At 35.2% G+C, this 13,204-nt stretch overlaps 2 protein-coding genes across 2 annotated transcripts; both read left to right on the top strand.

The window, feature by feature from the left end:
* The first annotated feature begins 3,851 nt into the window (after positions 1–3,851).
* LOC137739637 (iron-sulfur assembly protein IscA, chloroplastic) lies at positions 3,852–6,771 on the top strand. The gene is made up of 3 exons (XM_068479282.1): positions 3,852–4,069; positions 4,668–4,886; positions 6,343–6,771. The coding sequence occupies exons 1-3, from the start codon at positions 3,910–3,912 to the stop codon at positions 6,483–6,485; spliced, it is 522 nt and encodes a 173-aa protein (XP_068335383.1). The 5' UTR covers positions 3,852–3,909; the 3' UTR covers positions 6,486–6,771.
* A 1,048-nt stretch (positions 6,772–7,819) lies between these two features.
* Positions 7,820–12,669, top strand: LOC137734745 (probable ATP synthase 24 kDa subunit, mitochondrial). Its single transcript, XM_068474024.1, has 7 exons — positions 7,820–7,981; positions 8,257–8,350; positions 8,646–8,790; positions 9,577–9,687; positions 11,216–11,362; positions 11,934–12,056; positions 12,310–12,669. The coding sequence occupies exons 1-7, from the start codon at positions 7,943–7,945 to the stop codon at positions 12,371–12,373; spliced, it is 723 nt and encodes a 240-aa protein (XP_068330125.1). The 5' UTR covers positions 7,820–7,942; the 3' UTR covers positions 12,374–12,669.
* The last annotated feature ends 535 nt before the right edge of the window (positions 12,670–13,204 follow it).

Raw genomic sequence — 13,204 nt, 5'->3', positions numbered from 1 at the left:
AAGTTGTCGACCTTTTGGTCACTGGATTTACAAGAATGCTCCATTCTTGATGGGAAAAACATCTCACTGAACAATCAAGAAATGAAATAAAAAATGCAGTCAAAAGAGACTAAGATAGAACACCCATCTTTGATGAGCATATAAGACGAGGAGTCCCATATGCAGTCAACACATTACTTTTCATCATTATAGAACATTTCATAGGGACACCCAGTAATGTCACTTTCAAAATTCATGACCAACTTTGTAACTTAAGATGTCCAACCCTAACTGATTTTAGATGGTACAAAGATGTTTTCATGTCTAGAGTCATGCTTAGACAGGATAGTAATCAACCATGTTGGAAAAAAAAATTTTCATTAATGGATTACCAATCTATTTGCCTATAAAATTAGAAATGTTTTAATTAATGAAGAAGGTATGATACCATATCATACCCTTACTTATGGAAATATTATTAATATTATCCAAAAAGAAGGATTGAAAATGTGTATTGATATGAAAATTACAAAACAAGTCAACAAAGACAGGTCAATAACCAAATATGAATTAGGCACATTTTGTGAACAGTACAGATTACCTCATATTGCTCCATCCAACAAAAAGAAAAAATCAGAAGCCTACAATAGGTATCCAAATAGGTACTCCAGTAGGAGACACCCCAAATATAACAAATTCAAAATTAAGAATTTTGAAACAAATAAATTTTACGAGAAACTCAAGTCCAACAAGTAGAAGAGGAAACCCTCAGGAAAATTCCATTCCAAAAACCAAGAACAAAAAGGAAATTGCTACAAGTGTGGCAAATTCGGCCATTATGCAAATAAATGTAGAGTCAAGAAAACAATCAACCAATTGAAAATCTCTGAAGAAGAGAAAACCCAGCTAATCCAAGTCTTAGAATTAAGAGATATAGACCATAGTCAATCCGAAGATGATTTAGGCTCTAATACGTCTTCTTCCAGTAATTCCTCAAGTAGTCTTTCATCCTCCAACATTAAAATAGGATGCACTGATACTTGTTGTAAAAAGATTTCAGTCATCAGTAAACAAGAAGAATAAGAAGATCTTCTTATCAAATTAATCAGCAAAGTAGATGACCCTGAATTAAAGTCATTTTATTTAAAGAAACTTAAGAAGTTAGTTTCCCTTGAAGAAGTCAGTACTAGTCAACCCCAAGTGGCCCCAAAAATCTGTCTTAGCACAACCCTGGAAAGGTTTAACAAGGCTAAGAAAGAAATTACGGTCAAAGATCTACAAAGAAAAGTCAACAAAAGTAAAGAAGAAATTAAGTCCTTAAAATCAGAAAACATAGAAATTCACTCACATCTCAGTAGTATCCAAACACAAGCACTCCTTAGCAATAATGATGAAGAACACAATAGTTCTTCCTCAGACCAAGAATCAGAATCCAAGTCCATAGAAAATCCAACAAAAAACCTAGTTTTAGGATTACTACAAAAAATTAGGATTCAAAAATGGTATTCTAAAATAAAAATAATAATTGAAGACTTCCAGTTAGAAATAATTGCCTTAATTGACTCAAGTGCAGACTTAAATTGTATTCAAGAAGGTTTAATTCCCACTAAGTATTTTCATAAATCAACAGAAATTCTTAGTGCTGCAAATCAGTCACCAATGCAATTAAAATATGAAATCCCAAAAGCCCCTGTCTGTCAAAACAATGTTTGTTTTAAAACTCCATTTGTTTTGATAAAAAAATATTTTAGACCCAGTCATTTTAGGTTTCCCCTTCATAGCTCTCCTATATCCTTTTAAGGTACACCATAACCGTATAACCACATGAATGTTAAGACGAAAAATCACATTTGAGTTTTGCACGAAAATAGATCTCAAAAAATTAAGACAAAGATAGCATCTCAAAAACCATCAATCTAGTATAGCATCTCAAAAACCATCAATCTAGTTACCAAAAAATCACAACAAATTAATTTTAAAAATAAAAAATTAATTACAAAAGAATTGAAGAACAATTAACAAACAAATCTTTGTTACAAAGCATTGACAACTTTGAAAAGAAAGTTGTCAATGAAATTTGTTTGGATATTCCCAACGCCTTTTGGCACAGAAAACAACGCATTGTTAAACTTCCTTACAATAAGGAATTTCATGAAAAGAAAATACCAATAAAAGCCATACCAATCCAAATGAGTTAAGAAGTTATGAAATTCTGCAAAACAAAAATCCAAATGAGTCAATAAGTTATGGAATTCTACAACACAGTTAGCCAAGTGGGTCGACTACCAAGATTCCCATGACACATTTGCATAAAGTCACGAGAAAACTTCAGTCATCTTTCCAAAATCACCATGTGAAGCGTTCAGGCATTATTCGCACCAATAATTCCGACACAACATGGAATTATTCAGTCAACCAGCATGTTCCCACCAATGATTCTGACAAAGCTTGGAGTCATTCAATCATCGATGTTCTACATTGAAAGTAGCAATTATTCCAACAAATTTCACTATTCATCAATAGTAAAAGCAAGTCATCATCCAACTCCTTTTCCAAGTCTATAAGAGGTGGACTACAGAGGAGAAAGTTTCAAATGTCAATGGTAAAAGCTTTCTTTGAGTTCACACTGTACCCAAGGAAATCAAAAATTGTAAACACTTTTAATTTTTCAAATGTCAAGGATGCCTGCATACACCAATATCTTTTTCATCAGTCATTTTCTTATTTGCTAACTCAATCTTAAGTAAATCAATTGTAAGTTTCAGTGTAAGTTTTGCAATAAAACTTATTTTCAAATTATATTTGCATCATTATTTTGAATTCATTATTTTCATTATGAAGAATATTTTCATAACAACTGATTCTGAATGACATAAAATCCTTACTCACAGTCAATTCATTGAATATCCCAAATTCAAGGTAAACACATACCAATCATTTGTTCAATTCTTTCTATTTGTTTATAACAGTTGATTTCATGGCATATTTAATCCTGGTTATTGCCCTTGGTTCAGTCGTCCTCATCGTTATTACCATTAGATCTTCCGCCATTTGGTATCAGAGCCAAGTGAGTGGTAATTGAGTTATCATCCTTATAATAAGCACATTTGTTCATCTTGTTCATCTTTCAGTTTTCATTAATACTGAAGCTATATATATATATATATATATATATATATATATATATATATATATATCTTTCTGAAGGAAAATACAAATATAGGGGGTTCATGCATCATGGGAAATGTTTTCATGCTTCGTGGACGTTTCAAATATCTTACTTTATTTTAATCGTACGTGATTGGTAGAAAACAAATAAAGGCCCTTGAATTTTGTAGAAGAAAGCCTCCTCCACAATTCTTTAGTTGCTTAACTTCTGGCAAGAGCATGCTAATAAAATCTTGTAGGCCTAATTTACTAAACTATTCTAAGGGAATAAAGAGGGGGAGGCCAGTGATAAGAGAGAGAAGATAGAGATTTAATTATGAGATGTGTTTTATTATCTCATTGTGCCTTTATTTATAGTAGTAGGATAGATTAAATCTTACCCTAATAGAATTACAACTCTAATAGGATAATATCTAACTTAGGGAATATTCTAAGATATCACTGGATACTCTAAGATTTAAATAATTACATTCTTATTATAAATATGATTACAACATAAACGTATTTTTCTTGATTTTTGATTGAAAAAATGAAAAGGGTTTAGCAAATTTAATAAGAGCCGTATCTATAATCTATCTGCGCAACACTGAATGCATCACTCACTCAACGAAAACCATCAGATAATTCGACGGCTAGGATCTTTCTGTTCAAAATCTCCCAACCTGAGTCACACGTATATAACAACATATTTTCTGATTCTATAAAATAAAGAAAACGAAGAAAAGGAAACCCGAGAAAATCAGTTTCACTTCTTCTTCTACGATGGCGCTGTCTGCAATTACCACGCACTGCCCATCTCTTGTTCGTCTGCCGGCGAACGCCCCTTCAACCTCCTTACCTCCTACCTCAGTATCTTTTCGGCTTTCGTCGATTAGCCTCAGCCGTAGAAAACCCGTTTCAATTCGATCAACTTCAATTTCGGGTATTTTGTATTAAAATTTGTCTTTGTTTTCTTTTAAAGTTTGTGGTTACAATTTTATATTTTTATTAATTTTCTTCTGTTTTGAATTTGATTCGATTTGACTTGAAATTGATCTGAATAGGTTAGAAATGGTGTTGTCTTCCTTTTCAATTTCATCAATCATGTTGTACAAATGATGCTGTTTGAATTTTGGGTTTTGTACATGGTATGCTCTTATATACCTAGTGAACTAGAGTTTTTACTAGCTGAACTTGAGCCAACTTCTGGTTGAAATGATTTGACTGTAGTTTGAGATTGTTGTGTTGAGTCCTGTGATAAAACAGGTTAAGTTTCTGTTGAAATATCTCACATCGACCGTATTTCTGAGAAAAAAAAAGTTTAAATTTCTCAATCCCACTCCAACTAATACTGAGGCCATTTGTGATAAAACCTGACGCTTGGTGGACTGGGCATTTGGTAATTACCAAGTTGGGGACAATATCAATGTTGTTGAAAATGGGCCTTTGGCCCTTCTCTCTGATAATTTGACATTTTCTTCTCCAGTGATTTTTACGTTTGGTTCATAATCCAATGGTACTGAGATTTGTTTGTGTTTCAGCTGTGCCAAAAACCGAGGGGCTCGCACCTGCAATTTCACTTACAGACAGCGCATTGAAGCACTTCAATAAGATGAGATCTGAACGCGGCGAAGACTTATGCTTGAGAATTGGTGTTAAACAGGGTGGATGCTCCGGCATGTCTTATACCATGGACTTCGAGAGTAAAGCAAATGCAAGGCCAGATGATTCTATCATTGAATATAATGGCTTGATTATGGGTAAGTCTTTATATTTTCATTCTCTTTGTCATGTGAGGCAGGTGCTTATTTGTGACAGATAATCGATCTGTGTGTTACTTGTTGTATTTTAGTGTTATGACTGCACGAGTTCCACTCTCAATTTTAGTAGCCTTGTAGATGACTGATTGATTGTCCATTTACCTGAGGGTGCATGTTGAAGCATTCTCATGAATATCTTAAACTGTCTAGACACTTTCTTTCTTTCATACAAAGTCATCTTTAGGACTTGCTGTATTCATGTCAACATTTGACAGTCTGTCGTATTTAAAAACCAGCATTGCTAAGTTGAATATTCGAATCCCAATGCAGTTTTTCATGGAAGATCTGAAATCTACTTTTTATGTCTGATCACAGGACACGAATAATAATCACGAATGAATTCCCCCATCAGTTTATGTTGTCAAAACCTAATTATGTTCCCATTGCCCACAACAAGTTGGAAAAGATGAATCCCATGAAGTTCTAAGGGATTTTAGTTGAACCCTTGATGCAGGACAATAGGAATAGATAGGAATATTTTAGATATCCGGACTCACTCGGGCCTTTGGCATCTTAACAATGGTTTGCAATCGATGCAGGACAATAGGAATAGTTAGGAACATGGTAGACATCTAGACTCACTTTAGCCTTTGGCATCAGTCAAAGGTGTATTGGAATTACTCCAACAGACAAGCTAGAAAAATTCTGGCACCACACCGGCGTTTGTCATCACATGGAAGGTGCCTTGGGATCACCCCGACGTTGCTGTGCCTCACACACAAGTAGAAAATTCAGAACTTCTTTTCACTAACAATGATTTTAAAAGCTTACACAGTATCCTTTCAATAGGTAAACTGTTACATGAATCACGAAAGATCCACATTAATATACATGGGAATTCTAAATACTAATTTATGACACCCAGTACATTAGTTGTGTAACATAGAGTGACTAAAAAGACAATAAGCGTACAAAGTGTATGTGTAAACTGCATTTATTACGTAAGGAACTACAAAGACTGTAATTATCAATATCTGACCTTGGCTCCTGCATCAACCTCTATTTGTCGGCGAGGCAATATCTGCTTATGATGATATTATTTCACAGGTATTCCCTTTCCAAAGAAAATCTCCACAACTACTTCTCAACTAGTCCAAATTTCTCTTTGCCCCCATTTTCTCAAGATTTGGGCACCATTTTCCACTTTGCCTAATAGATCTACTCACTTAATGTGGTCTTATGCAACAAAAAGATTGTGCGCAGAAGATGTTAAGTATATATGTTTTACATTCTCCCTTGACCATTCCGTTGTCTGGGTGATTGATTGTATTTCGACTATTTGATACATTATGCCATGCCATATTACATTGCACTGGGTTTGTTTGGATTTTTCTCAATAACTTATGCATTGTGCTTGCCAAGGATGCTTCAACTCCGGTTTCCCCTTGTTTTGCAGTTTGTGATCCAAAGAGCCTCCTGTTCTTGTATGGCATGCAATTAGACTACAGTGATGCTCTTATCGGTGGAGGCTTTTCTTTCAAGAACCCCAATGCTACACAGACATGTGGATGCGGTAAATCTTTTGCCGCAGAGATGTAGCATGACGTACATGGAACCTTTGAATAGAATGAATAGAATATGATAAAGAAAACTTCCAGTGTGTATTAACTTAGTATGTTGCGCTACATGTTTCAGTGATGCACTTAAAACCATGTATTAATGTCAATTGCATTACCGCACAAGTCTGCATCCAGTTTTTTGTATTTTATTTCTTCCCGGTAACTCTCTCACATTCTTCTTGTTAATATTTGTTCCGGTCATCTGGAGCATAATTTATTCCGGTAACTCTCACATTCTTCTATTACACCTCATTTTGTTTATGTCATTTGATTCTTGTACGATTTGTTCAATCCAAAAGTTAGAAATAAATAAACTACAACGGTTAGAAATGAGCAAGAGGAGAATGATCTCCCTTTTAGTTTTCCAATTAATACTTTTGTACATCCAAGTTAATATATGAGCGTGCGGTTTACACGAGAGTTCCTTTTTGAGAGCATTGCCCTCAGAAGATTCCTCCTACTTCATTACTCCATGTGCTTGAAGTAGATGGATTTCCCAATCAAACATCAAGTCCCTCAACCTCTGTATGAGCAATTAAAGTATAATAACACATCACCTCTTCTTTGGTTGTTAAAATTATATGTTGGAGGCTAGACTATCATTAGCAAGTTGTCAATGATTACATCTTGCATATAGAAATCTAGTGAATCTTTCTAACAGGTCGATTTCGCAAAACCTATACTACTGAGTGATACGTACCATTATATTTGTACTTGAATGTTAGATTGTTGTTTGAAAAGTTGTCAAGAACTTGCATGTCACAAACAAGAAAAACTTAGTAAGACCAAAATACTAAAAGCCCTACACCTTTGTGCAAACCACCTTACAAATGACCTTAGATAGGCAACTGTACTGTGGAAAAACAAAAAGAAAAGGACACGTGCACAAATGTTTTGATAGTAAATCATAAAGCAAATATATGATAATAGGAAATTATTATTAGTACTATAGTCCAGTAATCAACGTGTAAGATTACAAATTCTATTAGTGCATATGACAACTTTAACTTATATTCTTTTAAGCCACTCAGTATTATAGTTTAGCGGTATTCTTCTTCACTTGTAAGTAAGAGGTCTTAAGGCTCAATTCTTGTCAATGACGAATTTGAACCACATTATTACAAGCTCATTGTGAGACTAAGCTCACCATCTCCCCTTAGTGTAGATAATATCGGTTGTTCAAAAAAAATATACTTCTATTCTTTAAAAAAAAAAAAAAATAGAAAAAAGAAAACGTTGTGGTATTGTGGTAAATTACCAGGGACTACGTCCTCAAGTGAGCATCCAACGGTTCACAATCCAGATATAGGCCGAGGAACTCGTTGTCTCTCTCATTCTTTCTCTCTGTACTTCTCACAGCTCGGAGGCCTCAGAGCAATCAAATCAAAACCCTAAATCGAAAACGAACAGGAAGAATACGAGGACTGAGCTACGATCATGGCCTTCTCTTCCCGCCTCTTATCCAAATCCAGACAGGTCAGTCACTCGATCCTCATTTCTCAAATTTCTTTCTTTAGCTGTTTGGCTTCTGAGAAAATGTTTGAGATAATTAGGGCATTTCAGATTTTCATTTTTGATTTTCTTAAAATTATCGCGTATCAGATGACATAGTTTGCGATATACTGTAATGTGAAGTCTTCGTGATCCGAGAGATGATGAATATGCGAAATGCTTCGGGGGTGTTTATCTCTGGATAAATGAAAGCCAGGGATTCATGGATTTTTGTATTAATTTTCTTTGTAATGTTTCAGCTGTGTGGCAATGGAGTTATTCTTCAACAGGATCGCGTTATTCCGGTCCGTTATTTCGCCAAGGAAGCAAGTCGCCCCGTGCTAAAGGGTGATGGTGAGTCAAAATGCTTGGCCCTATTTAAGAGGTTATGTGATGCTATTCATTGTGATTTGCGAGGTTAACGTTGAGAACAATGGTTTGCTTTACGCTTTTCTCAAATTTACATTGGTTTTAATATGTGAGTGCTATACAATGCTAAGTTCCAAACTTGATATCTGGTATTTTTGTGTCTTTTAGATAGGATGTATTTATGGGTGACTGGCTATCCATTGTTGGTCTTATTTATGTCTTTCCTTTGTTATTATTTGATGAAACCTTACTGAACATTTCTTACGTTTGAGGGGTAAAGAGATGCTGAAGAACATCTTCTTGGATGTTAAAAAGAAATTTGAGACAGCTCTTGGTATACTTCGCAAAGAGAAGATCACCATTGACCCAGAGGATCCAGCTTCTGTTTCTCAGTATGCCAAGGTCATGAAAACCATAAGAGAGAAGTGAGTTTTTTTAACCCTTTACCAGTCTATTTCTTAGAGTAATATAATTTCTTTGTTGTTTTACACAGATGTGCCTATTTGTTTTCACATGTTGTATAATTTCACATTTGGTGACAAATATATAAACACAAGGGATGGCAGTGTTATGTTTCTAGAATGTACATTATCTTCATTTGTAATCTTTTTGTATAGTTTTTACATAATATACTGCTACAGTTTACAGAGGAAAGGAGTTGTAGGTAATGCAAATAAGGAAATTGACAGAGATGAGAAGGGAAAAAGGGTATGGACAATCAATATTTGTGATCAACAGTGAAGGAACTTGAACCATAGCATGTATAATATATATGACCCCCTTCTTAAGAGTAATCCCATTCGTTGAGAGTGATTCATTGTTCGAGGCACTCTTGAATGAGGTTTAATAATCCAAACCATCTAGTTTACAGATCTCCATCTTGGAATCATCTGTACAAAAAGTTACTTAAATCCAAATTCATTTGACCAATTGATTATCATCATGAACATTTAGTAATTCTGTAACTCGTAAGTGGATAATTTACTTTTGACTTCCAAAATTTTGTATTGTTACTGTAGATCTCCTTTTGTCTTGTGCTTTTATTTCCATAAACTTCTACTGGTATTGTATGACTGAGAATTGTAGATAAAATGACTATCGCATTAGAGGAGGGAGCTTATGTGCTGTTCTGTATTTTTCTTCATCAGATGCCACCTTTCATCGTTTTAACTTTTTTGAATTGGTTACTAATGCATTTTTGTGTCTTGCAGGGCTGATTTGTTCTCAGAATCCCAGCGCATCAAACACACCATCCAAACCCGAACACAAGATATCCTAGATGCTAGAACATATCTGTTGACATTGAAAGAAATTAGGATCAAGTACGTGCTACTCTGTTCTTCAAATTGTTGGATGTCCTTTGTATAATGGGATTAATGTGGTTTTTAATTTTTGTGCTTATACTCCATGTTGTTTCTGTTATTACTCATGAAGCCTTATTTTAATATATAGTTTCTACCAAACTTAGTGTGATTGTCATTTTAGTGATCTAAAGTCAGAAACAATTACCTTATTCTTTTGGCCATTGATGCTATTAATATTTGTGCTTATCCTACCTGATGTTTCTAAACACTGAGTAATGTTTAGGGGAATTTTTGGATAAGTTTACTAATTGTGATTCTGTATTGAGGGGATGTATTCTGGGTCCCAATGTATATTTGGAATAAGTTCCCAAGAAGATAAAGTGGAAAGGCTGGCTGGTTCTCAGGCGGTGAGGCGACTGGGAGGGTGAGAGGCCAGTACACAGCAAACTCATCCTTTACACAATTTTTTGTTGCGCAAGATATCATGAGAGATGCTTGTGGGCTGAGTTGGGAAGGATTCAAATCACTAAATGGTTGTGGCCTCTTTCCTTAAAACAAAGCTTTATGGTATATGATAATAAGAAGCATGCATGGGATTCAAGAAGATGGATGGCATGCAAAACTGTCTATTTTTGGGTTTTTTTTTTCCCCCTTTTTTTTTGTTTGTGGGGTGGTGGGGGGGGGTGGGGGGTGGTGGTTTAGCATGCAAAACTGTCTTTCAGCTGGGACTATGATTTAATGAAGAACTTAAATGGTTGGAAGGCAAGGAAGATGGCTGATTTGTTCTCTTCTTTGGAGATTCTTTTAATATTTTTTAGCAATAGAGCTGTTTCTAGTATGTTGCTACTGGACTCAATATGTTGTACCTTTCTTTCGAAGCCTGTGTGACAATGCGGGTGATAATGCCTTCTATTCTTACTCCTCCATTTGGAAATCAGAGGTACCTGTGAAGGTGCAAATTTTGTCCTAGTTGATTGCTCACGGTAAAGTGAGTACATGTGATAAGATTGAAATGCAAAGACCAAAACCTTGTCTATCACCTTGTTGGTGTGTTATGTGTGGAGGTGAAAATGGTGTATCCACCATTCTGTAGACTTCAATTGTGTTGATCCCAGCAGGATGTCAGGCATGGTTACGTGAGTGGCAGAAGTTATTTGGGGTAGGGAAGACGGCTAAAGTGTTGAAGGTATGCGGCATGCTGGCAGTGGCAGTTATTTAATTAGTTTGGTAGGAAAGAAGCAAGAGGACTTTGAAGATTGTGGAGGGGCTGATTGGAGGAGATTGAAGAGAATATTATATTTTGGACTTAGCTTTGGGCTACAATAACTTCAGAATCGTCTGATTGCCTGCAGTGTAATGCTAAAATCTAGTTCTATGTGGTGGTATTGTTTTGGTAGGATTATGTGTAATGTAAGATGGATTTTGTTTGAGTACCTATTGTCATTTAGGGTTTTTCTGTTTACGCATACGTCTGCCTTGCGAACATCCATACTTAACGCTTTTACCGTTACATTTGCCAATTAACGTATTTCTTTCCCTTTTGCAGGAGAGGTCTCACTGACGAACTTGGTGCAGAGGCTATGATGATGGATGCATTGGAGAAAGTTGAAAAGGAGCTGAAGAAACCACTTTTGAGGAGTGATAAAAAGGGGATGGCTGTTCTCATGGCAGAATTTGAGAAAATAAACCAGAAGTAGGTAACAATTGTTTTCCCTTTTTTTTTTTTTTTTTTTTTTTTTTTTTTCATTTAAATAATGTTTTAAATACAGAGCAAGACACTCGATTAACTTTTATTTACACCTTTACTGTGCTTGCATGGTCCAAGTTTTTGGATCACATCTTTTCATGGTTAATTGCGAACTCTCATATAAAAAGTAGTTTCTGCTAAAGCACTGATTTGTTTTTTCCTTTTAGATTTTAGATTAAAATTGCATTGCCCCGTCTAATCCCATTGTTGACAGGCTGGGATTTTCAAACAATGTTCAATCTCAAGCTGATTTTGGCTGCACTATTTCCTTCTTTGCACTCCACCACCAACCCCAGAAACTACTTTTCTTTATGAAAAAATTATAATCAGCGGGGTGAAGTTAATCTTATTTATGATGGTCACAATTGTAATCTGGGGATTGTAAACCCATTGTGTCTCAGGCTCCAAGTCGCTGTCCACTGATTGGTTTGCATATGGCTAAACTCTTGCTTATCGTATTCTTCCATAGCTGATATGAGATACGAAATTCTGATCTAGTCTAACCTTGTCTTTTAAGGCTTGGAATTCGTAAGGAGGACCTACCAAAGTATGAAGAACAGCTAGAACTCAAGAAAGCCAAAGCACAGCTGGAGGAACTTAAGAAGGATGCTCTTGAGGCAATGGAAACTCAGAAGAAACGGTAATTTATCCATGTCTTTGCCTACTTCCTCTTTTGTCATGTATGTTTTTTTGCAGCTCTAAACCATTGAGGGTCGTTATGGATTCAGCATACTGTTTTGTTTAGAGTTGGAGATTGAACCATTTGCTTGCAGTCTCCTAACAATATATATTTTGAGTCTTTATTATCGTTAAATTGGCATTGGTGAAATTTAGTCGATGTAACTTGCCCTTTACAGGACTGATATGTAGTTTTGGTTTTGAATATTTGTCAGGGAGGAATTTAAGGATGAGGCAATGGTTGATGTGAAGTCGTTAGACATCCGAAACTTCATCTAAGGATCTGGGATTGCATTGAGAGTGGCTTGTTTTGAGATGAACCAAATATTTTGGTAGAATCTGGAAACTGATGACTTAGTTGGGGGTAATTGGGGGAATAATCCTCCTGTTTTAATAAGGCTCCGACTGGTTTCGACTTTGGAGTGCAATTATTCCCAAATCCATGAGATTTATGCGCGCTTTTGTAATTTTTCAGATTTATCAGAGTATAATACTTGCTTTGCCAGGTCCAGGTGAGAATTGGGAAGCTGTTATCACTATGACCAATTTATAATTATATTTTGGAATTTTTGTTCCATGGTACTGTATAAATACCATTTTTTTTTTTTTAGAACAAATGATATTATCTACACACTAAACTAAGGGGGTGGGGGGAGTGAGCTAAGCCTCACTTATGGGCTAGTAATAATGTAGTTCAAATTCGTCTTTGGCGAGAATCGAATTTAAGACCTTTTATTTGCAAGCGAAGAAGAATATCACTATACTGTAATATTAAGTGATAATTTTGTTTTATTTACATCTTTTGTTTTTAACTACAAATCTTGTGGGTTGTCCGTGGAGCTTGGTGGGCTCCGCTACAAATCTTAGTACAAGAACAAACTGTTTATGTACAAGGTTATTTTATTTACTAACATGGAAGTTGTTTCAAGTAATTTGCATTAGGTATTTTTGTGATTTCAAAGATTAGCATGCTATATTCCTTTTCTCGTAAATTTTAGACAAACAGAAATTAGTATTTATCAATTATAGTCAAATGTTAGCCTTTAATTTCAAAAATGTCAATTTTTATAAAAGCTTTCAAATATATTCAAAATATCACATAAATAGACA

Source organism: Pyrus communis, chromosome 1 (genome assembly GCF_963583255.1).
Source record: "Pyrus communis chromosome 1, drPyrComm1.1, whole genome shotgun sequence".
In the NCBI taxonomy this organism is placed as follows: domain Eukaryota; kingdom Viridiplantae; phylum Streptophyta; class Magnoliopsida; order Rosales; family Rosaceae; genus Pyrus; species Pyrus communis.
Note: the sequence above shows the minus strand (reverse complement) of the source record. Positions and strands in the feature narration are given on the sequence as shown.

Bases quoted from the DNA above. Each gene is read 5' to 3' on its own strand.
- LOC137739637 (XM_068479282.1), top strand. From the start codon at position 3,910: ATGGCGCTGTCTGCAATTACCACGCACTGCCCATCTCTTGTTCGTCTG. The intron at 4,070-4,667 runs GTATTTTGTATT...TTTGTGTTTCAG, and splicing joins TCGATCAACTTCAATTTCGG to CTGTGCCAAAAACCGAGGGG. The intron at 4,887-6,342 runs GTAAGTCTTTAT...CTTGTTTTGCAG, and splicing joins ATATAATGGCTTGATTATGG to TTTGTGATCCAAAGAGCCTC.
- LOC137734745 (XM_068474024.1), top strand. From the start codon at position 7,943: ATGGCCTTCTCTTCCCGCCTCTTATCCAAATCCAGACAG. The intron at 9,688-11,215 runs GTACGTGCTACT...TCCCTTTTGCAG, and splicing joins TTGAAAGAAATTAGGATCAA to GAGAGGTCTCACTGACGAAC. The intron at 12,057-12,309 runs GTAATTTATCCA...AATATTTGTCAG, and splicing joins ATGGAAACTCAGAAGAAACG to GGAGGAATTTAAGGATGAGG.